Below are 21,140 nucleotides of genomic sequence, written 5' to 3'. Positions count from 1 at the left end.
CTGGCGGCAGGCATGGCAGGCGTGGCGCTTCTTGGCAGCACCCGGAAGAAGGGGTAGGCATGTTCTGTAGCCCAAGGCGCCTAACTGGTAGGTAGTGGGCGGGACTACCTGAGCAGAGGCAGGGGTATTTAAGGGGCCGTGGTCACAGCCACTCTGCAGGCATTTGCTGCAGCTTGTATTTGTTCTGGAGCGGTCCTGAGTAGATCCTCCCAAGGTGAGGACTCCTGGGAGGCTGTCATTGGCACCATGGCAGAAGCTGGCAGCCCTGTTGGTGGCAGTGGTGTGGCAGGGGAATCCCGGCGGCGCAGGAAGACGGTTTGGCAGGACTGGCAAGAGGAGGCCCTGCAATCAGCTTTCAAGAAGAAGAGATACCTGAGCTTCAAGGAGAGGAAGGATCTGGCCCAGCGAATAGGGGTCTCAGATTGCCGCATCCGCGTGTGGTATCAGAACCGCAGGAATCGCAGTGGAGAGGAGGGGCATGCCTCAAAGAGGTCCATCAGAGGCTCCAGCCGGCTAGCCTCGCCACAGCTCCAGGGAGAGCTTGGATCCAGGCCACAGGGTAGAGGCGTGTGCTCATCCAGCAGAAGGCCTCGCACTCGACTCACCTTGCTACAGCGCAGGATCCTAGGGCAAGCCTTTGTGAGGAACCCACGACCAGGCTTTGCTACCAGGGAGGAGCTGGCGCGTGAGACAGGGTTGCCCGAGGACACGATCCACATATGGTTTCAAAACCGAAGAGCTCGGCAGCGCCACAAGACGGGCAGGCCCACAGCTCAAGATCAAAACTTGCTGGCTTCACAAGGGTCGCATGGGGCCCCTGCAGGTCTGCAAGACAGAGAGCATGAAGGTGCCCAGGAGAGCTTGTTGCCACAGGAAGAAGCAGGAAGTACGGGCATGGATACCTCGAGCCCTAGCGACTTGCCCTCCTTCTGCAGAGAGTCCCAGCCTTCCCAAGTGGCACAGCCCCGTGGAGCAGGCCAACAAGAGGCCCCCACTCAAGGAGGCAACGCAGGCTCTCTGGAACTCCTTCTTGATCAACTGCTGGATGAAGTCCAAGTAGAAGAGCATGCTCCAGCCCCTCTGAATTTGGACGGAGGTCCTGGTGGCAGGGTGCATGAAGGTTCCTGGGATAGCTTTTGGCCACAGGAAGAAGCAGGAAGCACAGGCATGGATACTTCATGCCCCAGTGACGCACCCTCCTTCTGCAGAGAGTCCCAGCCTTCCCAAGTGGCACAGCCCTGTGGAGCGGGCCAAGGCGATGCCCGCACTCAAGCAGACAGCACAGGCCCTGTGGAACTCCTCCTTGATCAACTGCTGGACGAAGTCCCAAAGGAAGAGCATGTGCCAGCCCCACTGGACTGGGGTAGAAATCCTGGCAGCAGGGAGCATGAAGGTTCCCAGGACAGCTTACTGCCCCTGGATGAAGCAGAAAATTCGGGCATGGATACCTTCATCCCTAGTATCTGGCCAAGCTTCTGCAGAGAGTCCCAGCCTCCCCAAGTGGCACAGCACTCTGGACCATGCCAAGCACAGGCCCCCACTCAAGGTGGGAACACGGATCCCCTGGAGCTCTTCCTCTATCAACAGCTGGATGAAGTCCAAGTAGAAGACCATGCTCCAGCCCTTCTGAATTTGGACGGAGGTCCTGGTGGCAGGGTGCATGAAGGTTCCTGGGATAGCTTTTGGCCACAGGAAGAAGCAGGAAGTACAGGCATGGATACTTCATGCCCCATTGACGCACCCTCCTTCTGCAGAGGGTCCCAGCCTTCCCAAGTGGCACAGCCCTGTGGAGCGGGCCAAGGCGATGCCCGCACTCAAGCAGACAGCACAGGCCCTGTGGAACTCCTCCTTGATCAACTGCTTGACGAAGTCCCAAAGGAAGAGCACGTGCCAGCCCCACTGGACTGGGGTAGAAATCCTGGCAGCAGGGAGCATGAAGGTTCCCAGGACAGCTTACTGCCCCTGGATGAAGCAACAAATTCGGGCATGGATACCTCGGTCCCTAGCATCTGGCCAACCTTCAGCAGAGAGTCCCAGCCTCCCCAAGTGGCACAGCACTCTGGACCAGGCCAAGCACAGGCCCCCACTCAAGGTGGGAACACGGACCCCCTGGAACTCTTCCTTGATCAACTGCTGACCGAAGTCCAACTTGAGGAGCAGGGGCCTGCCCCTGTGAATGTGGAGGAAACAGGGGAGCAAATGGACACGACACCTGAGCTGCCTCTCACTCCAGAAGAATATCAGACTCTTCTAGATATGCTGTGTCTCCCCGACAGTAGCCCTTGCTTCTAGAAACCCCAGAGGTCAAAGTCCTGAAGAGACCAGATTTGGAACTGGAGAAGGTACCCATCCCAGCAAGGAAGGATGTGCATCCAAAACCCAACTCCAGGGACTTCCCGAAATGCAAAGTGACTCGCTAACTATAAGGATGGTTGGCAGGTGTGGATAATAATGAAGTGCTGCCTCCAGGGCCCGGGGATTAGGAAATCAGCCTTGACAAAGTGAGAGACTCTGCTACAGGGACAGACGGAGAGACCAATAGTGACTCCTCAACAACAAGGAGCCTAAAGATAACCCCAAAAGCAGGGCCACACCTAGTGACTGTCTCCAGTGGACCCTAGGAAATCACACGGGACACTAGGACTAGGTTTAACTACAGAGGACACACACTACCCTAGGGCAATGGGGAGAGTGGACTCCTTCCCTGGGTTATATGGACTGCTGCTATCCTTACAGATGCTTTGTGCAGAGCTGTGCAAGGATTTACAAGCCCGTCCTTTCATATCTACTACTCATAGGTCTTTTGGTTGTTTTCTTTTTCACTTTCTTTTTCTTTTGTTTTTCTCTTTCTTTTGGGAGGGGGGATTGGCTTTGTTGGGTTTGGTTTGGTTTTGTGTAGTTTGTTTCCATTGCTTTCAATAAAGTTTACTGGTTTTGACAAAATTTGTTTGTGTGTTTGTGTGCTGTTTTGTGGGATGAGGGGTGGGTTGAATAGGCTGTTTTGTTGTACCCGGAGAATGTGCATGAGCTTTCCATTTAAAAGGGATGAAAGACATAGGAAGGTATTCAGGAGGGATGCAGAGAGGCCAGGTAGGAAGGGGAGAGAACAAGGAAGGCTGGGCTGTGTCCAGTGGAGAGACGGGCTTGCTTGATCTAGTAACAAGCAGGTGGAATGTCAACTGAAAGAAGAATGTGTAAGGCATAACCTTGTAAAGATGATCATCTTGGGAATACAGTGCAGCTAGGTGTGAACATCTTTTTCCCAACTTGAAACACAGCCATCAGTCCATTCTTCATCCATCCATTCATCCATCTATCCAACCATTCATCCATGCTTGCCTAAATCAATCTGGAGGTCTTTCTGTTCCTGATGGGATTAATCCCCAGCACCCTCCCTAATCCCTCTTTTGATCTTGAGATTACCAAGTCTTCAAGGTCATGCTGTTTACATGGAGCTCCAAGTTGATCCTTGACCCACATTGGAGGGCATGGTATGTTTACCATCTACAATGACCTACAATTCTACAGAGAGCCTTATGGCATGCCAGCAGGACAAAACAGTCTCTCATTTGATGGCCATCACCTCAGGACAACTTATTTGAAGTGTCTCCAGTGTTCAAGGCTAACTCCAGAGATCTAAGAGCACAGAACATACCCCCAGCAAACACAGCACATGCAAGAAGACGATCAACTCTTTTATTCACCCTGCTCCATAGAAAGTGCACAACCTACTGGTATTTCAAGCTTCCAGGCTCCTTTTCTTTCTTCCTTCCTTCCTTCCTTTCTTCCTTCCTTCCTTCCTTCCTTCCTTTCTTTTTTCTTTCTTTCTTTCTTTCTTTCTTTCTTTCTTTCTTTCTTTCTTTCTTCCTTTCTTCTTTTTTTTTTTCTGTTTGTTATTTTTGTTTTTTTGAGACAGGGTTTCTCTGTATAGCTGTGGCTGTCCTGGAATTCACTTCGTAGACCAGGCTGGCCTGGAACTCAGGAATCTGCCTGCCTCTGCCTCCCAAGTGCTGGGATTAAAGACATGCGCCACCACTGCTGGGCTTCCAGGCTCCTTTTCATATAATCTGTGAAAGAAAAACATTGTAAGGTGTCTCCCTCTCTCTGTGTCTCTGTCCGTGTGTCTGTCTCTGTCTCTCTCTCTCCCTCCATTTCTCTTTTGTTCCCCCTCCCATTTCCCTCCTTGCCTCCATTTCACCATCTCTTCCACTCTCTGTCTCTCTTCCCATCCCTCTACCCTCCCATATGCACTCCCTCCCTTCCATCCACTTTCTACCTCCCTACTTCCCTATCTCTCTCTATCCATTCTTCCCTTCCTTCTGCACTCTGTCACTCTCTCCCTACCACCCTCCACCCTCTGTGCCTAAATCCCTTCCCGCTTCTCTCCACATCTGTGATTGTCTCTCTCTTCGTGTCTTCCTCTGCCCCTAACCCCATCCATGGTCGTGACTTTCTCCTCCATTAGGATATTTGCGAGCATGTGTGTTTGTGTGTGTGTGTGTATGTTTGTGTGTGTGTGCATGTGTGTGTGTACGTGTGTGCGTGCATGTATGTGTGTGTGTGGTCTGAGGGTGTGCCTGTTCACAATTGTCTCTGTGTGTTGCTGCCAGGTGCCTGGGGGGCTGTTAGAGTTTCATTTTGATCTCAGTACAGGTGATGTTCCCTCTTGTCCCCACAGCAGGGTCAGACTTGGAAAGCCAAGGAAGGGGGTCTGAAACACTCTAGAGATAGGCTGGAGGTGGTGATGTCTTTGGATCTGTGACCATGAGGTTGGGATGGTCAGTGGGAGGTCTTGTCTTTGTAAGCTGATTGAATCCGGATGGGATGAAATGAACATGGCTTCCATAGGGCTTGGGATTCCTGGAAGGCTGAGTGCAATTCCCCAAGCTTTACTGAAGACTGCTCCCCTTCTCATAGATGTCCTGGTACCTCTGCCACCTGCCAGTCAATGAATGATATGGCTGATGGGAATGGCGAGTCCTCTGTCTCTTGTGTGCTCCCTGGGTGTGGTTCTAGAATGGCGATCCCATGGCTTGCCAGGGATGAGGAGCCTTTGGGGAGACTTTGCTGAGTGTCAGAGGATGCGTGAGGTCTGCCTCCTGGTGCCCCGATGTCAGGTGCCAGGCTTGGCAGGTGTGGCAAGGACGCTTGAGGTCTGCCTCCTGGTGCCCTGATGTCTGGCGGCAGGCATGGCAGGCGTGGCGCTTCTTGGCAGCACCCGGAAGAAGGGGTAGGCATGTTCTGTAGCCCAAGGCGCCTAACTGGTAGGTAGTGGGCGGGACTACCTGAGCAGAGGCAGGGGTATTTAAGGGGCCGTGGTCACAGCCACTCTGCAGGCATTTGCTGCAGCTTGTATTTGTTCTGGAGCGGTCCTGAGTAGATCCTCCCAAGGTGAGGACTCCTGGGAGGCTGTCATTGGCACCATGGCAGAAGCTGGCAGCCCTGTTGGTGGCAGTGGTGTGGCAGGGGAATCCCGGCGGCGCAGGAAGACGGTTTGGCAGGACTGGCAAGAGGAGGCCCTGCAATCAGCTTTCAAGAAGAAGAGATACCTGAGCTTCAAGGAGAGGAAGGATCTGGCCCAGCGAATAGGGGTCTCAGATTGCCGCATCCGCGTGTGGTATCAGAACCGCAGGAATCGCAGTGGAGAGGAGGGGCATGCCTCAAAGAGGTCCATCAGAGGCTCCAGCCGGCTAGCCTCGCCACAGCTCCAGGGAGAGCTTGGATCCAGGCCACAGGGTAGAGGCGTGCGCTCATCCAGCAGAAGGCCTCGCACTCGACTCACCTTGCTACAGCGCAGGATCCTAGGGCAAGCCTTTGTGAGGAACCCACGACCAGGCTTTGCTACCAGGGAGGAGCTGGCGCGTGAGACAGGGTTGCCCAAGGACACGATCCACATATGGTTTCAAAACCGAAGAGCTCGGCAGCGCCACAAGACGGGCAGGCCCACAGCTCAAGATCAAAACTTGCTGGCTTCACAAGGGTCGCATGGGGCCCCTGCAGGTCTGCAAGACAGAGAGCATGAAGGTGCCCAGGAGAGCTTGTTGCCACAGGAAGAAGCAGGAAGTACGGGCATGGATACCTCGAGCCCTAGCGACTTGCCCTCCTTCTGCAGAGAGTCCCAGCCTTCCCAAGTGGCACAGCCCCGTGGAGCAGGCCAACAAGAGGCCCCCACTCAAGGAGGCAACGCAGGCTCTCTGGAACTCCTTCTTGATCAACTGCTGGATGAAGTCCAAGTAGAAGAGCATGCTCCAGCCCCTCTGAATTTGGACGGAGGTCCTGGTGGCAGGGTGCATGAAGGTTCCTGGGATAGCTTTTGGCCACAGGAAGAAGCAGGAAGCACAGGCATGGATACTTCATGCCCCAGTGACGCACCCTCCTTCTGCAGAGAGTCCCAGCCTTCCCAAGTGGCACAGCCCTGTGGAGCGGGCCAAGGCGATGCCCGCACTCAAGCAGACAGCACAGGCCCTGTGGAACTCCTCCTTGATCAACTGCTGGACGAAGTCCCAAAGGAAGAGCATGTGCCAGCCCCACTGGACTGGGGTAGAAATCCTGGCAGCAGGGAGCATGAAGGTTCCCAGGACAGCTTACTGCCCCTGGATGAAGCAGAAAATTCGGGCATGGATACCTTCATCCCTAGTATCTGGCCAAGCTTCTGCAGAGAGTCCCAGCCTCCCCAAGTGGCACAGCACTCTGGACCATGCCAAGCACAGGCCCCCACTCAAGGTGGGAACACGGATCCCCTGGAGCTCTTCCTCTATCAACAGCTGGATGAAGTCCAAGTAGAAGACCATGCTCCAGCCCTTCTGAATTTGGACGGAGGTCCTGGTGGCAGGGTGCATGAAGGTTCCTGGGATAGCTTTTGGCCACAGGAAGAAGCAGGAAGTACAGGCATGGATACTTCATGCCCCATTGACGCACCCTCCTTCTGCAGAGGGTCCCAGCCTTCCCAAGTGGCACAGCCCTGTGGAGCGGGCCAAGGCGATGCCCGCACTCAAGCAGACAGCACAGGCCCTGTGGAACTCCTCCTTGATCAACTGCTTGACGAAGTCCCAAAGGAAGAGCACGTGCCAGCCCCACTGGACTGGGGTAGAAATCCTGGCAGCAGGGAGCATGAAGGTTCCCAGGACAGCTTACTGCCCCTGGATGAAGCAACAAATTCGGGCATGGATACCTCGGTCCCTAGCATCTGGCCAACCTTCAGCAGAGAGTCCCAGCCTCCCCAAGTGGCACAGCACTCTGGACCAGGCCAAGCACAGGCCCCCACTCAAGGTGGGAACACGGACCCCCTGGAACTCTTCCTTGATCAACTGCTGACCGAAGTCCAACTTGAGGAGCAGGGGCCTGCCCCTGTGAATGTGGAGGAAACAGGGGAGCAAATGGACACGACACCTGAGCTGCCTCTCACTCCAGAAGAATATCAGACTCTTCTAGATATGCTGTGTCTCCCCGACAGTAGCCCTTGCTTCTAGAAACCCCAGAGGTCAAAGTCCTGAAGAGACCAGATTTGGAACTGGAGAAGGTACCCATCCCAGCAAGGAAGGATGTGCATCCAAAACCCAACTCCAGGGACTTCCCGAAATGCAAAGTGTCTCGCTAACTATAAGGATGGTTGGCAGGTGTGGATAATAATGAAGTGCTGCCTCCAGGGCCCGGGGATTAGGAAATCAGCCTTGACAAAGTGAGAGACTCTGCTACAGGGACAGACGGAGAGACCAATAGTGACTCCTCAACAACAAGGAGCCTAAAGATAACCCCAAAAGCAGGGCCACACCTAGTGACTGTCTCCAGTGGACCCTAGGAAATCACACGGGACACTAGGACTAGGTTTAACTACAGAGGACACACACTACCCTAGGGCAATGGGGAGAGTGGACTCCTTCCCTGGGTTATATGGACTGCTGCTATCCTTACAGATGCTTTGTGCAGAGCTGTGCAAGGATTTACAAGCCCGTCCTTTCATATCTACTACTCATAGGTCTTTTGGTTGTTTTCTTTTTCACTTTCTTTTTCTTTTGTTTTTCTCTTTCTTTTGGGAGGGGGGATTGGCTTTGTTGGGTTTGGTTTGGTTTTGTGTAGTTTGTTTCCATTGCTTTCAATAAAGTTTACTGGTTTTGACAAAATTTGTTTGTGTGTTTGTGTGCTGTTTTGTGGGATGAGGGGTGGGTTGAATAGGCTGTTTTGTTGTACCCGGAGAATGTGCATGAGCTTTCCATTTAAAAGGGATGAAAGACATAGGAAGGTATTCAGGAGGGATGCAGAGAGGCCAGGTAGGAAGGGGAGAGAACAAGGAAGGCTGGGCTGTGTCCAGTGGAGAGACGGGCTTGCTTGATCTAGTAACAAGCAGGTGGAATGTCAACTGAAAGAAGAATGTGTAAGGCATAACCTTGTAAAGATGATCATCTTGGGAATACAGTGCAGCTAGGTGTGAACATCTTTTTCCCAACTTGAAACACAGCCATCAGTCCATTCTTCATCCATCCATTCATCCATCTATCCAACCATTCATCCATGCTGCCTAAATCAATCTGGAGGTCTTTCTGCTCCTGATGGGATTAATCCCCAGCACCCTCCCTAATCCCTCTTTTGATCTTGAGATTACCAAGTCTTCAAGGTCATGCTGTTTACATGGAGCTCCAAGTTGATCCTTGACCCACATTGGAGGGCATGGTATGTTTACCATCTACAATGACCTACAATTCTACAGAGAGCCTTATGGCATGCCAGCAGGACAAAACAGTCTCTCATTTGATGGCGATCACCTCAGGACAACTTATTTGAAGTGTCTCCAGTGTTCAAGGCTAACTCCAGAGATCTAAGAGCACAGAACATACCCCCAGCAAACACAGCACATGCAAGAAGACGATCAACTCTTTTATTCACCCTGCTCCATAGAAAGTGCACAACCTACTGGTATTTCAAGCTTCCAGGCTCCTTTTCTTTCTTTCTTCCTTCCTTCCTTTCTTCCTTCCTTCCTTCCTTCCTTTCTTTTTTCTTTCTTTCTTTCTTTCTTTCTTTCTTTCTTTCTTCCTTTCTTCTTTTTTTTTTTTTTTGTTTGTTATTTTTGTTTTTTTGAGACAGGGTTTCTCTGTATAGCTGTGGCTGTCCTGGAATTCACTTCGTAGACCAGGCTGGCCTGGAACTCAGGAATCTGCCTGCCTCTGCCTCCCAAGTGCTGGGATTAAAGACATGCGCCACCACTGCTGGGCTTCCAGGCTCCTTTTCATATAATCTGTGAAAGAAAAACATTGTAAGGTGTCTCCCTCTCTCTGTGTCTCTGTCCGTGTGTCTGTCTCTGTCTCTCTCTCTCCCTCCATTTCTCTTTTGTTCCCCCTCCCATTTCCCTCCTTGCCTCCATTTCACCATCTCTTCCACTCTCTGTCTCTCTTCCCATCCCTCTACCCTCCCATATGCACTCCCTCCCTTCCATCCACTTTCTACCTTTCTACTTCCCTATCTCTCTCTATCCATTCTTCCCTTCCTTCTGCACTCTGTCACTCTCTCCCTACCACCCTCCACCCTCTGTGCCTAAATCCCTTCCCCCTTCTCTCCACATCTGTGATTGTCTCTCTCTTCGTGTCTTCCTCTGCCCCTAACCCCATCCATGGTCGTGACTTTCTCCTCCATTAGGATATTTGCGAGCATGTGTGTTTGTGTGTGTGTGTGTGTGTGTGTGTGTGTGTGTGTGTGTGCATGTGTGTGTGTACGTGTGTGCGTGCATGTATGTGTGTGTGTGGTCTGAGGGTGTGCCTGTTCACAATTGTCTCTGTGTGTTGCTGCCAGGTGCCTGGGGGGCTGTTAGAGTTTCATTTTGATCTCAGTACAGGTGATGTTCCCTCTTGTCCCCACAGCAGGGTCAGACTTGGAAAGCCAAGGAAGGGGGTCTGAAACACTCTAGAGATAGGCTGGAGGTGGTGATGTCTTTGGATCTGTGACCATGAGGTTGGGATGGTCAGTGGGAGGTCTTGTCTTTGTAAGCTGATTGAATCCGGATGGGATGAAATGAACATGGCTTCCATAGGGCTTGGGATTCCTGGAAGGCTGAGTGCAATTTCCCAAGCTTTACTGAAGACTGCTCCCCTTCTCATAGATGTCCTGGTACCTCTGCCACCTGCCAGTCAATGAATGATATGGCTGATGGGAATGGCGAGTCCTCTGTCTCTTGTGTGCTCCCTGGGTGTGGTTCTAGAATGGCGATCCCATGGCTTGCCAGGGATGAGGAGCCTTTGGGGAGACTTTGCTGAGTGTCAGAGGATGCGTGAGGTCTGCCTCCTGGTGCCCCGATGTCAGGTGCCAGGCTTGGCAGGTGTGGCAAGGACGCTTGAGGTCTGCCTCCTGGTGCCCTGATGTCTGGCGGCAGGCATGGCAGGCGTGGCGCTTCTTGGCAGCACCTGGAAGAAGGGGTAGGCATGTTCTGTAGCCCAAGGCGCCTAACTGGTAGGTAGTGGGCGGGACTACCTGAGCAGAGGCAGGGGTATTTAAGGGGCCGTGGTCACAGCCACTCTGCAGGCATTTGCTGCAGCTTGTATTTGTTCTGGAGCGGTCCTGAGTAGATCCTCCCAAGGTGAGGACTCCTGGGAGGCTGTCATTGGCACCATGGCAGAAGCTGGCAGCCCTGTTGGTGGCAGTGGTGTGGCAGGGGAATCCCGGTGGCGCAGGAAGACGGTTTGGCAGGACTGGCAAGAGGAGGCCCTGCAATCAGCTTTCAAGAAGAAGAGATACCTGAGCTTCAAGGAGAGGAAGGATCTGGCCCAGCGAATAGGGGTCTCAGATTGCCGCATCCGCGTGTGGTATCAGAACCGCAGGAATCGCAGTGGAGAGGAGGGGCATGCCTCAAAGAGGTCCATCAGAGGCTCCAGCCGGCTAGCCTCGCCACAGCTCCAGGGAGAGCTTGGATCCAGGCCACAGGGTAGAGGCGTGTGCTCATCCAGCAGAAGGCCTCGCACTCGACTCACCTTGCTACAGCGCAGGATCCTAGGGCAAGCCTTTGTGAGGAACCCACGACCAGGCTTTGCTACCAGGGAGGAGCTGGCGCGTGAGACAGGGTTGCCCGAGGACACGATCCACATATGGTTTCAAAACCGAAGAGCTCGGCAGCGCCACAAGACGGGCAGGCCCACAGCTCAAGATCAAAACTTGCTGGCTTCACAAGGGTCGCATGGGGCCCCTGCAGGTCTGCAAGACAGAGAGCATGAAGGTGCCCAGGAGAGCTTGTTGCCACAGGAAGAAGCAGGAAGTACGGGCATGGATACCTCGAGCCCTAGCGACTTGCCCTCCTTCTGCGGAGAGTCCCAGCCTTCCCAAGTGGCACAGCCCCGTGGAGCAGGCCAACAAGAGGCCCCCACTCAAGGAGGCAACGCAGGCTCTCTGGAACTCCTTCTTGATCAACTGCTGGATGAAGTCCAAGTAGAAGAGCATGCTCCAGCCCCTCTGAATTTGGACGGAGGTCCTGGTGGCAGGGTGCATGAAGGTTCCTGGGATAGCTTTTGGCCACAGGAAGAAGCAGGAAGCACAGGCATGGATACTTCATGCCCCAGTGACGCACCCTCCTTCTGCAGAGAGTCCCAGCCTTCCCAAGTGGCACAGCCCTGTGGAGCGGGCCAAGGCGATGCCCGCACTCAAGCAGACAGCACAGGCCCTGTGGAACTCCTCCTTGATCAACTGCTGGACGAAGTCCCAAAGGAAGAGCATGTGCCAGCCCCACTGGACTGGGGTAGAAATCCTGGCAGCAGGGAGCATGAAGGTTCCCAGGACAGCTTACTGCCCCTGGATGAAGCAGAAAATTCGGGCATGGATACCTTCATCCCTAGTATCTGGCCAAGCTTCTGCAGAGAGTCCCAGCCTCCCCAAGTGGCACAGCACTCTGGACCATGCCAAGCACAGGCCCCCACTCAAGGTGGGAACACGGATCCCCTGGAGCTCTTCCTCTATCAACAGCTGGATGAAGTCCAAGTAGAAGACCATGCTCCAGCCCTTCTGAATTTGGACGGAGGTCCTGGTGGCAGGGTGCATGAAGGTTCCTGGGATAGCTTTTGGCCACAGGAAGAAGCAGGAAGTACAGGCATGGATACTTCATGCCCCATTGACGCACCCTCCTTCTGCAGAGGGTCCCAGCCTTCCCAAGTGGCACAGCCCTGTGGAGCGGGCCAAGGCGATGCCCGCACTCAAGCAGACAGCACAGGCCCTGTGGAACTCCTCCTTGATCAACTGCTTGACGAAGTCCCAAAGGAAGAGCACGTGCCAGCCCCACTGGACTGGGGTAGAAATCCTGGCAGCAGGGAGCATGAAGGTTCCCAGGACAGCTTACTGCCCCTGGATGAAGCAACAAATTCGGGCATGGATACCTCGGTCCCTAGCATCTGGCCAACCTTCAGCAGAGAGTCCCAGCCTCCCCAAGTGGCACAGCACTCTGGACCATGCCAAGCACAGGCCCCCACTCAAGGTGGGAACACGGACCCCCTGGAACTCTTCCTTGATCAACTGCTGACCGAAGTCCAACTTGAGGAGCAGGGGCCTGCCCCTGTGAATGTGGAGGAAACAGGGGAGCAAATGGACACGACACCTGAGCTGCCTCTCACTCCAGAAGAATATCAGACTCTTCTAGATATGCTGTGTCTCCCCGACAGTAGCCCTTGCTTCTAGAAACCCCAGAGGTCAAAGTCCTGAAGAGACCAGATTTGGAACTGGAGGAGGTACCCATCCCAGCAAGGAAGGATGTGCATCCAAAACCCAACTCCAGGGACTTCCCGAAATGCAAAGTGACTCGCTAACTATAAGGATGGTTGGCAGGTGTGGATAATAATGAAGTGCTGCCTCCAGGGCCCGGGGATTAGGAAATCAGCCTTGACAAAGTGAGAGACTCTGCTACAGGGACAGACGGAGAGACCAATAGTGACTCCTCAACAACAAGGAGCCTAAAGATAACCCCAAAAGCAGGGCCACACCTAGTGACTGTCTCCAGTGGACCCTAGGAAATCACACGGGACATTAGGACTAGGTTTAACTACAGAGGACACACACTACCCTAGGGCAATGGGGAGAGTGGACTCCTTCCCTGGGTTATATGGACTGCTGCTATCCTTACAGATGCTTTGTGCAGAGCTGTGCAAGGATTTACAAGCCCGTCCTTTCATATCTACTACTCATAGGTCTTTTGGTTGTTTTCTTTTTCACTTTCTTTTTCTTTTGTTTTTCTCTTTCTTTTGGGAGGGGGGATTGGCTTTGTTGGGTTTGGTTTGGTTTTGTGTAGTTTGTTTCCATTGCTTTCAATAAAGTTTACTGGTTTTGACAAAATTTGTTTGTGTGTTTGTGTGCTGTTTTGTGGGATGAGGGGTGGGTTGAATAGGCTGTTTTGTTGTACCCGGAGAATGTGCATGAGCTTTCCATTTAAAAGGGATGAAAGACATAGGAAGGTATTCAGGAGGGATGCAGAGAGGCCAGGTAGGAAGGGGAGAGAACAAGGAAGGCTGGGCTGTGTCCAGTGGAGAGACGGGCTTGCTTGATCTAGTAACAAGCAGGTGGAATGTCAACTGAAAGAAGAATGTGTAAGGCATAACCTTGTAAAGATGATCATCTTGGGAATACAGTGCAGCTAGGTGTGAACATCTTTTTCCCAACTTGAAACACAGCCATCAGTCCATTCTTCATCCATCCATTCATCCATCTATCCAACCATTCATCCATGCGTGCCTAAATCAATCTGGAGGTCTTTCTGCTCCTGATGGGATTAATCCCCAGCACCCTCCCTAATCCCTCTTTTGATCTTGAGATTACCAAGTCTTCAAGGTCATGCTGTTTACATGGAGCTCCAAGTTGATCCTTGACCCACATTGGAGGGCATGGTATGTTTACCATCTACAATGACCTACAATTCTACAGAGAGCCTTATGGCATGCCAGCAGGACAAAACAGTCTCTCATTTGATGGCGATCACCTCAGGACAACTTATTTGAAGTGTCTCCAGTGTTCAAGGCTAACTCCAGAGATCTAAGAGCACAGAACATACCCCCAGCAAACACAGCACATGCAAGAAGACGATCAACTCTTTTATTCACCCTGCTCCATAGAAAGTGCACAACCTACTGGTATTTCAAGCTTCCAGGCTCCTTTTCTTTCTTTCTTCCTTCCTTCCTTTCTTCCTTCCTTCCTTCCTTCCTTTCTTTTTTCTTTCTTTCTTTCTTTCTTTCTTTCTTTCTTTCTTTCTTTCTTCCTTTCTTCTTTTTTTTTTTTTTTGTTTGTTATTTTTGTTTTTTTGAGACAGGGTTTCTCTGTATAGCTGTGGCTGTCCTGGAATTCACTTCGTAGACCAGGCTGGCCTGGAACTCAGGAATCTGCCTGCCTCTGCCTCCCAAGTGCTGGGATTAAAGACATGCGCCACCACTGCTGGGCTTCCAGGCTCCTTTTCATATAATCTGTGAAAGAAAAACATTGTAAGGTGTCTCCCTCTCTCTGTGTCTCTGTCCGTGTGTCTGTCTCTGTCTCTCTCTCTCCCTCCATTTCTCTTTTGTTCCCCCTCCCATTTCCCTCCTTGCCTCCATTTCACCATCTCTTCCACTCTCTGTCTCTCTTCCCATCCCTCTACCCTCCCATATGCACTCCCTCCCTTCCATCCACTTTCTACCTTTCTACTTCCCTATCTCTCTCTATCCATTCTTCCCTTCCTTCTGCACTCTGTCACTCTCTCCCTACCACCCTCCACCCTCTGTGCCTAAATCCCTTCCCCCTTCTCTCCACATCTGTGATTGTCTCTCTCTTCGTGTCTTCCTCTGCCCCTAACCCCATCCATGGTCGTGACTTTCTCCTCCATTAGGATATTTGCGAGCATGTGTGTTTGTGTGTGTGTGTGTGTGTGTGTGTGTGTGTGTGTGTGCGTGCATGTATGTGTGTGTGTGGTCTGAGGGTGTGCCTGTTCACAATTGTCTCTGTGTGTTGCTGCCAGGTGCCTGGGGGGCTGTTAGAGTTTCATTTTGATCTCAGTACAGGTGATGTTCCCTCTTGTCCCCACAGCAGGGTCAGACTTGGAAAGCCAAGGAAGGGGGTCTGAAACACTCTAGAGATAGGCTGGAGGTGGTGATGTCTTTGGATCTGTGACCATGAGGTTGGGATGGTCAGTGGGAGGTCTTGTCTTTGTAAGCTGATTGAATCCGGATGGGATGAAATGAACATGGCTTCCATAGGGCTTGGGATTCCTGGAAGGCTGAGTGCAATTTCCCAAGCTTTACTGAAGACTGCTCCCCTTCTCATAGATGTCCTGGTACCTCTGCCACCTGCCAGTCAATGAATGATATGGCTGATGGGAATGGCGAGTCCTCTGTCTCTTGTGTGCTCCCTGGGTGTGGTTCTAGAATGGCGATCCCATGGCTTGCCAGGGATGAGGAGCCTTTGGGGAGACTTTGCTGAGTGTCAGAGGATGCGTGAGGTCTGCCTCCTGGTGCCCCGATGTCAGGTGCCAGGCTTGGCAGGTGTGGCAAGGACGCTTGAGGTCTGCCTCCTGGTGCCCTGATGTCTGGCGGCAGGCATGGCAGGCGTGGCGCTTCTTGGCAGCACCTGGAAGAAGGGGTAGGCATGTTCTGTAGCCCAAGGCGCCTAACTGGTAGGTAGTGGGCGGGACTACCTGAGCAGAGGCAGGGGTATTTAAGGGGCCGTGGTCACAGCCACTCTGCAGGCATTTGCTGCAGCTTGTATTTGTTCTGGAGCGGTCCTGAGTAGATCCTCCCAAGGTGAGGACTCCTGGGAGGCTGTCATTGGCACCATGGCAGAAGCTGGCAGCCCTGTTGGTGGCAGTGGTGTGGCAGGGGAATCCCGGCGGCGCAGGAAGACGGTTTGGCAGGACTGGCAAGAGGAGGCCCTGCAATCAGCTTTCAAGAAGAAGAGATACCTGAGCTTCAAGGAGAGGAAGGATCTGGCCCAGCGAATAGGGGTCTCAGATTGCCGCATCCGCGTGTGGTATCAGAACCGCAGGAATCGCAGTGGAGAGGAGGGGCATGCCTCAAAGAGGTCCATCAGAGGCTCCAGCCGGCTAGCCTCGCCACAGCTCCAGGGAGAGCTTGGATCCAGGCCACAGGGTAGAGGCGTGCGCTCATCCAGCAGAAGGCCTCGCACTCGACTCACCTTGCTACAGCGCAGGATCCTAGGGCAAGCCTTTGTGAGGAACCCACGACCAGGCTTTGCTACCAGGGAGGAGCTGGCGCGTGAGACAGGGTTGCCCGAGGACACGATCCACATATGGTTTCAAAACCGAAGAGCTCGGCAGCGCCACAAGACGGGCAGGCCCACAGCTCAAGATCAAAACTTGCTGGCTTCACAAGGGTCGCATGGGGCCCCTGCAGGTCTGCAAGACAGAGAGCATGAAGGTGCCCAGGAGAGCTTGTTGCCACAGGAAGAAGCAGGAAGTACGGGCATGGATACCTCGAGCCCTAGCGACTTGCCCTCCTTCTGCGGAGAGTCCCAGCCTTCCCAAGTGGCACAGCCCCGTGGAGCAGGCCAACAAGAGGCCCCCACTCAAGGAGGCAACGCAGGCTCTCTGGAACTCCTTCTTGATCAACTGCTGGATGAAGTCCAAGTAGAAGAGCATGCTCCAGCCCCTCTGAATTTGGACGGAGGTCCTGGTGGCAGGGTGCATGAAGGTTCCTGGGATAGCTTTTGGCCACAGGAAGAAGCAGGAAGCACAGGCATGGATACTTCATGCCCCAGTGACGCACCCTCCTTCTGCAGAGAGTCCCAGCCTTCCCAAGTGGCACAGCCCTGTGGAGCGGGCCAAGGCGATGCCCGCACTCAAACAGACAGCACAGGGCCTGTGGAACTCCTCCTTGATCAACTGCTGGACAAAGTCCCAAAGGAAGAGCATGTGCCAGCCCCACTGGACTGGGGTAGAAATCCTGGCAGCAGGGAGCATGAAGGTTCCCAGGACAGCTTACTGCCCCTGGATGAAGCAGAAAATTCAGGCATGGATACCTCCATCCCTAGTATCTGGCCAAGCTTCTGCAGAGAGTCCCAGCCTCCCCAAGTGGCACAGCACTCTGGACCATGCCAAGAACTGGCCCCCACTCAAGGTGGGAACACCGATCCCCTGGAGCTCTTCCTCTATCAACAGCTGGATGAAGTCCAAGTAGAAGACCATGCTCCAGCCCTTCTGAATTTGGACGGAGGTCCTGGTGGCAGGGTGCATGAAGGTTCCTGGGATAGCTTTTGGCCACAGGAAGAAGCAGGAAGTACAGGCATGGATACTTCAAGCCCCAGCGACGCACCCTCCTTCTGCAGAGAGTCCCAGCCTTCCCAAGTGGCACAGCCCTGTGGAGCGGGCCAAGAAGATGCCCGCACTCAAGCAGACAGCACAGGCCCTGTAGAACTCCTCCTTGACCAACTGCTAGACGAAGTCCCAAAGGAAGAGCATGTGCCAGCCCCACTGGATTGGGGTAGAAATCCTGGCAGCAGGGAGCATGAAGGTTCCCAGGACAGCTTACTGCCCCTGGATGAAGCAGAAAATTCGGGCATGGATACCTGCATCCCTAGTATCTGGCCAAGCTTCTGCAGAGAGTCCCAGCCTCCCCAAGTGGCTCAGCCCTCTGGACCATGCCAAGCACAGGCCCCCACTCAAGGTGGGAACACGGATCCCCTGGAGCTCTTCCTCTATCAACAGCTGGATGAAGTCCAAGTAGAAGACCATGCTCCAGCCCTTCTGAATTTGGACGGAGGTCCTGGTGGCAGGGTGCATGAAGGTTCCTGGGATAGCTTTTGGCCACAGGAAGAAGCAGGAAGTACAGGCATGGATACTTCATGCCCCAGTGACGCACCCTCCTTCTGCAGAGGGTCCCAGCCTTCCCAAGTGGCACAGCCCTGTGGAGCGGGCCAAGGCGATGCCCGCACTCAAGCGCACAGCACAGGCCCTGTGGAACTCCTCCTTGACCAACTGCTTGACGAAGTCCCAAAGGAAGAGCACGTGCCAGCCCCACTGGACTGGGGTAGAAATCCTGGCAGCAGGGAGCATGAAGGTTCCCAGGACAGCTTACTGCCCCTGGATGAAGCAACAAATTCGGGCATGGATACCTCGGTCCCTAGCATCTGGCCAACCTTCAGCAGAGAGTCCCAGCCTCCCCAAGTGGCACAGCACTCTGGACCAGGCCAAGCACAGGCCCCCACTCAAGGTGGGAACACGGACCCCCTGGAACTCTTCCTTGATCAACTGCTGACCGAAGTCCAACTTGAGGAGCAGGGGCCTGCCCCTGTGAATGTGGAGGAAACAGGGGAGCAAATGGACACGACACCTGAGCTGCCTCTCACTCCAGAAGAATATCAGACTCTTCTAGATATGCTGTGTCTCCCCGACAGTAGCCCTTGCTTCTAGAAACCCCAGAGGTCAAAGTCCTGAAGAGACCAGATTTGGAACTGGAGAAGGTACCCATCCCAGCAAGGAAGGATGTGCATCCAAAACCCAACTCCAGGGACTTCCCGAAATGCAAAGTGTCTCGCTAACTATAAGGATGGTTGGCAGGTGTGGATAATAATGAAGTGCTGCCTCCAGGGCCCGGGGATTAGGAAATCAGCCTTGACAAAGTGAGAGACTCTGCTACAGGGACAGACGGAGAGACCAATAGTGACTCCTCAACAACAAGGAGCCTAAAGATAACCCCAAAAGCAGGGCCACACCTAGTGACTGTCTCCAGTGGATCCTAGGAAATCACACGGGACACTAGGACTAGGTTTAACTACAGAGGACACACACTACCCTAGGGCAATGGGGAGAATGGACTCCTTCCCTGGGTTATATGGACTGCTGCTATCCTTACAGATGCTTTGTGCAGAGCTGTGCAAGGATTTACAAGCCCGTCCTTTCATATCTGCTACTCATAGGTCTTTTGGTTGTTTTCTTTTTCACTTTCTTTTTCTTTTGTTTTTCTCTTTCTTTTGGGAGGGGGGATTGGCTTTGTTGGGTTTGGTTTGGTTTTGTGTAGTTTGTTTCCATTGCTTTCAATAAAGTTTACTGGTTTTGACAAAATTTGTTTGTGTGTATGTGTGCTGTTTTGTGGGATGAGGGGTGGGGTGAATAGGCTGTTTTGTTGTACCCGGAGATTGTGCATGAGCTTTCCATTTAAAAGGGATGAAAGACATAGGAAGGTATTCAGGAGGGATGCAGAGAGGCCAGGTAGGAAGGGGAGAGAACAAGGAAGGCTGGGCTGTGTCCAGTGGAGAGACGGGCTTGCTTGATCTAGTAACAAGCAGGTGGAATGTCAACTGAAAGAAGAATGTGTAAGGCATAACCTTGTAAAGATGATCATCTTGGGAATACAGTGCAGCTAGGTGTGAACATCTTTTTCCCAACTTGAAACACAGCCATCAGTCCATTCTTCATCCATCCATTCATCCATCTATCCAACCATTCATCCATGCGTGCCTAAATCAATCTGGAGGTCTTTCTGCTCCTGATGGGATTAATCCCCAGCACCCTCCCTAATCCCTCTTTTGATCTTGAGATTACCAAGTCTTCAAGGTCATGCTGTTTACATGGAGCTCCAAGTTGATCCTTGACCCACATTGGAGGGCATGGTATGTTTACCATCTACAATGACCTACAATTCTACAGAGAGCCTTATGGCATGCCAGCAGGACAAAACAGTCTCTCATTTGATGGCGATCACCTCAGGACAACTTATTTGAAGTGTCTCCAGTGTTCAAGGCTAACTCCAGAGATCTAAGAGCACAGAACATACCCCCAGCAAACACAGCACATGCAAGAAGACGATCAACTCTTTTATTCACCCTGCTCCATAGAAAGTGCACAACCTACTGGTATTTCAAGCTTCCAGGCTCCTTTTCTTTCTTTCTTCCTTCCTTCCTTTCTTCCTTCCTTCCTTCCTTCCTTTCTTTTTTCTTTCTTTCTTTCTTTCTTTCTTTCTTTCTTTCTTTCTTCCTTTCTTCTTTTTTTTTTTTTTTGTTTGTTATTTTTGTTTTTTTGAGACAGGGTTTCTCTGTATAGCTGTGGCTGTCCTGGAATTCACTTCGTAGACCAGGCTGGCCTGGAACTCAGGAATCTGCCTGCCTCTGCCTCCCAAGTGCTGGGATTAAAGACATGCGCCACCACTGCTGGGCTTCCAGGCTCCTTTTCATATAATCTGTGAAAGAAAAACATTGTAAGGTGTCTCCCTCTCTCTGTGTCTCTGTCCGTGTGTCTGTCTCTGTCTCTCTCTCTCCCTCCATTTCTCTTTTGTTCCCCCTCCCATTTCCCTCCTTGCCTCCATTTCACCATCTCTTCCACTCTCTGTCTCTCTTCCCATCCCTCTACCCTCCCATATGCACTCCCTCCCTTCCATCCACTTTCTACCTTTCTACTTCCCTATCTCTCTCTATCCATTCTTCCCTTCCTTCTGCACTCTGTCACTCTCTCCCTACCACCCTCCACCCTCTGTGCCTAAATCCCTTCCCCCTTCTCTCCACATCTGTGATTGTCTCTCTCTTCGTGTCTTCCTCTGCCCCTAACCCCATCCATGGTCGTGACTTTCTCCTCCATTAGGATATTTGCGAGCATGTGTGTGTGTGTGTGTGTGTGTGTGTGTGTGTGTGTGTGTGTGCATGTGTGTGTGTACGTGTGTGCGTGCATGTATGTGTGTGTGTGGTCTGAGGGTGTGCCTGTTCACAATTGTCTCTGTGTGTTGCTGCCAGGTGCCTGGGGGGCTGTTAGAGTTTCATTTTGATCTCAGTACAGGTGATGTTCCCTCTTGTCCCCACAGCAGGGTCAGACTTGGAAAGCCAAGGAAGGGGGTCTGAAACACTCTAGAGATAGGCTGGAGGTGGTGATGTCTTTGGATCTGTGACCATGAGGTTGGGATGGTCAGTGGGAGGTCTTGTCTTTGTAAGCTGATTGAATCCGGATGGGATGAAATGAACATGGCTTCCATAGGGCTTGGGATTCCTGGAAGGCTGAGTGCAATTTCCCAAGCTTTACTGAAGACTGCTCCCCTTCTCATAGATGTCCTGGTACCTCTGCCACCTGCCAGTCAATGAATGATATGGCTGATGGGAATGGCGAGTCCTCTGTCTCTTGTGTGCTCCCTGGGTGTGGTTCTAGAATGGCGATCCCATGGCTTGCCAGGGATGAGGAGCCTTTGGGGAGACTTTGCTGAGTGTCAGAGGATGCGTGAGGTCTGCCT

General features: G+C 52.6%; 4 protein-coding genes across 4 annotated transcripts; all 4 read left to right on the top strand.

Annotated features, from left to right (window-relative positions):
• Window positions 1–246: 246 nt before the first annotated feature.
• LOC147002658 (uncharacterized) lies at window positions 247–2,292 on the top strand. Its single transcript, XM_085842569.1, has one exon. The coding sequence runs from the start codon at window positions 247–249 to the stop codon at window positions 2,290–2,292; it is 2,046 nt and encodes a 681-aa protein (XP_085698695.1).
• A 3,131-nt stretch (window positions 2,293–5,423) lies between these two features.
• On the top strand, window positions 5,424–7,469 carry LOC147002657 (uncharacterized). Its single transcript, XM_085842568.1, has one exon. It carries the CDS (start codon window positions 5,424–5,426, stop codon window positions 7,467–7,469), a length of 2,046 nt encoding a protein of 681 aa, XP_085698694.1.
• A 3,124-nt stretch (window positions 7,470–10,593) lies between these two features.
• Window positions 10,594–12,639, top strand: LOC147002656 (uncharacterized). Its single transcript, XM_085842567.1, has one exon. The coding sequence runs from the start codon at window positions 10,594–10,596 to the stop codon at window positions 12,637–12,639; it is 2,046 nt and encodes a 681-aa protein (XP_085698693.1).
• A 3,109-nt stretch (window positions 12,640–15,748) lies between these two features.
• On the top strand, window positions 15,749–18,340 carry LOC147002655 (uncharacterized). The gene is made up of 2 exons (XM_085842566.1): window positions 15,749–17,594; window positions 18,141–18,340. The coding sequence occupies exons 1-2, from the start codon at window positions 15,749–15,751 to the stop codon at window positions 18,338–18,340; spliced, it is 2,046 nt and encodes a 681-aa protein (XP_085698692.1).
• Window positions 18,341–21,140: the final 2,800 nt, after the last annotated feature.

The sequence above is a fragment of the Mus caroli genome, unplaced genomic scaffold (genome assembly GCF_978045245.1).
Source record: "Mus caroli unplaced genomic scaffold, Mus_caroli_1 scaffold_9, whole genome shotgun sequence".
NCBI classification, from domain to species: Eukaryota; Metazoa; Chordata; class Mammalia; order Rodentia; family Muridae; genus Mus; species Mus caroli.
This window is presented reverse-complemented; position numbering and strand designations above follow the sequence as displayed.

What these genes read in the sequence shown, in the direction of transcription:
- LOC147002657 (XM_085842568.1), top strand. Translation starts at nt 5,424, where the DNA reads ATGGCAGAAGCTGGCAGCCCTGTTGGTGGCAGTGGTGTGGCAGGGGAA.
- LOC147002656 (XM_085842567.1), top strand. Translation starts at nt 10,594, where the DNA reads ATGGCAGAAGCTGGCAGCCCTGTTGGTGGCAGTGGTGTGGCAGGGGAA.
- LOC147002658 (XM_085842569.1), top strand. Translation starts at nt 247, where the DNA reads ATGGCAGAAGCTGGCAGCCCTGTTGGTGGCAGTGGTGTGGCAGGGGAA.
- LOC147002655 (XM_085842566.1), top strand. Translation starts at nt 15,749, where the DNA reads ATGGCAGAAGCTGGCAGCCCTGTTGGTGGCAGTGGTGTGGCAGGGGAA. An exon ending in AGCACAGGCCCCCACTCAAG is followed by an intron (nt 17,595 to 18,140) that starts GTGGGAACACGG and finishes CCCCCACTCAAG; the next exon opens with GTGGGAACACGGACCCCCTG.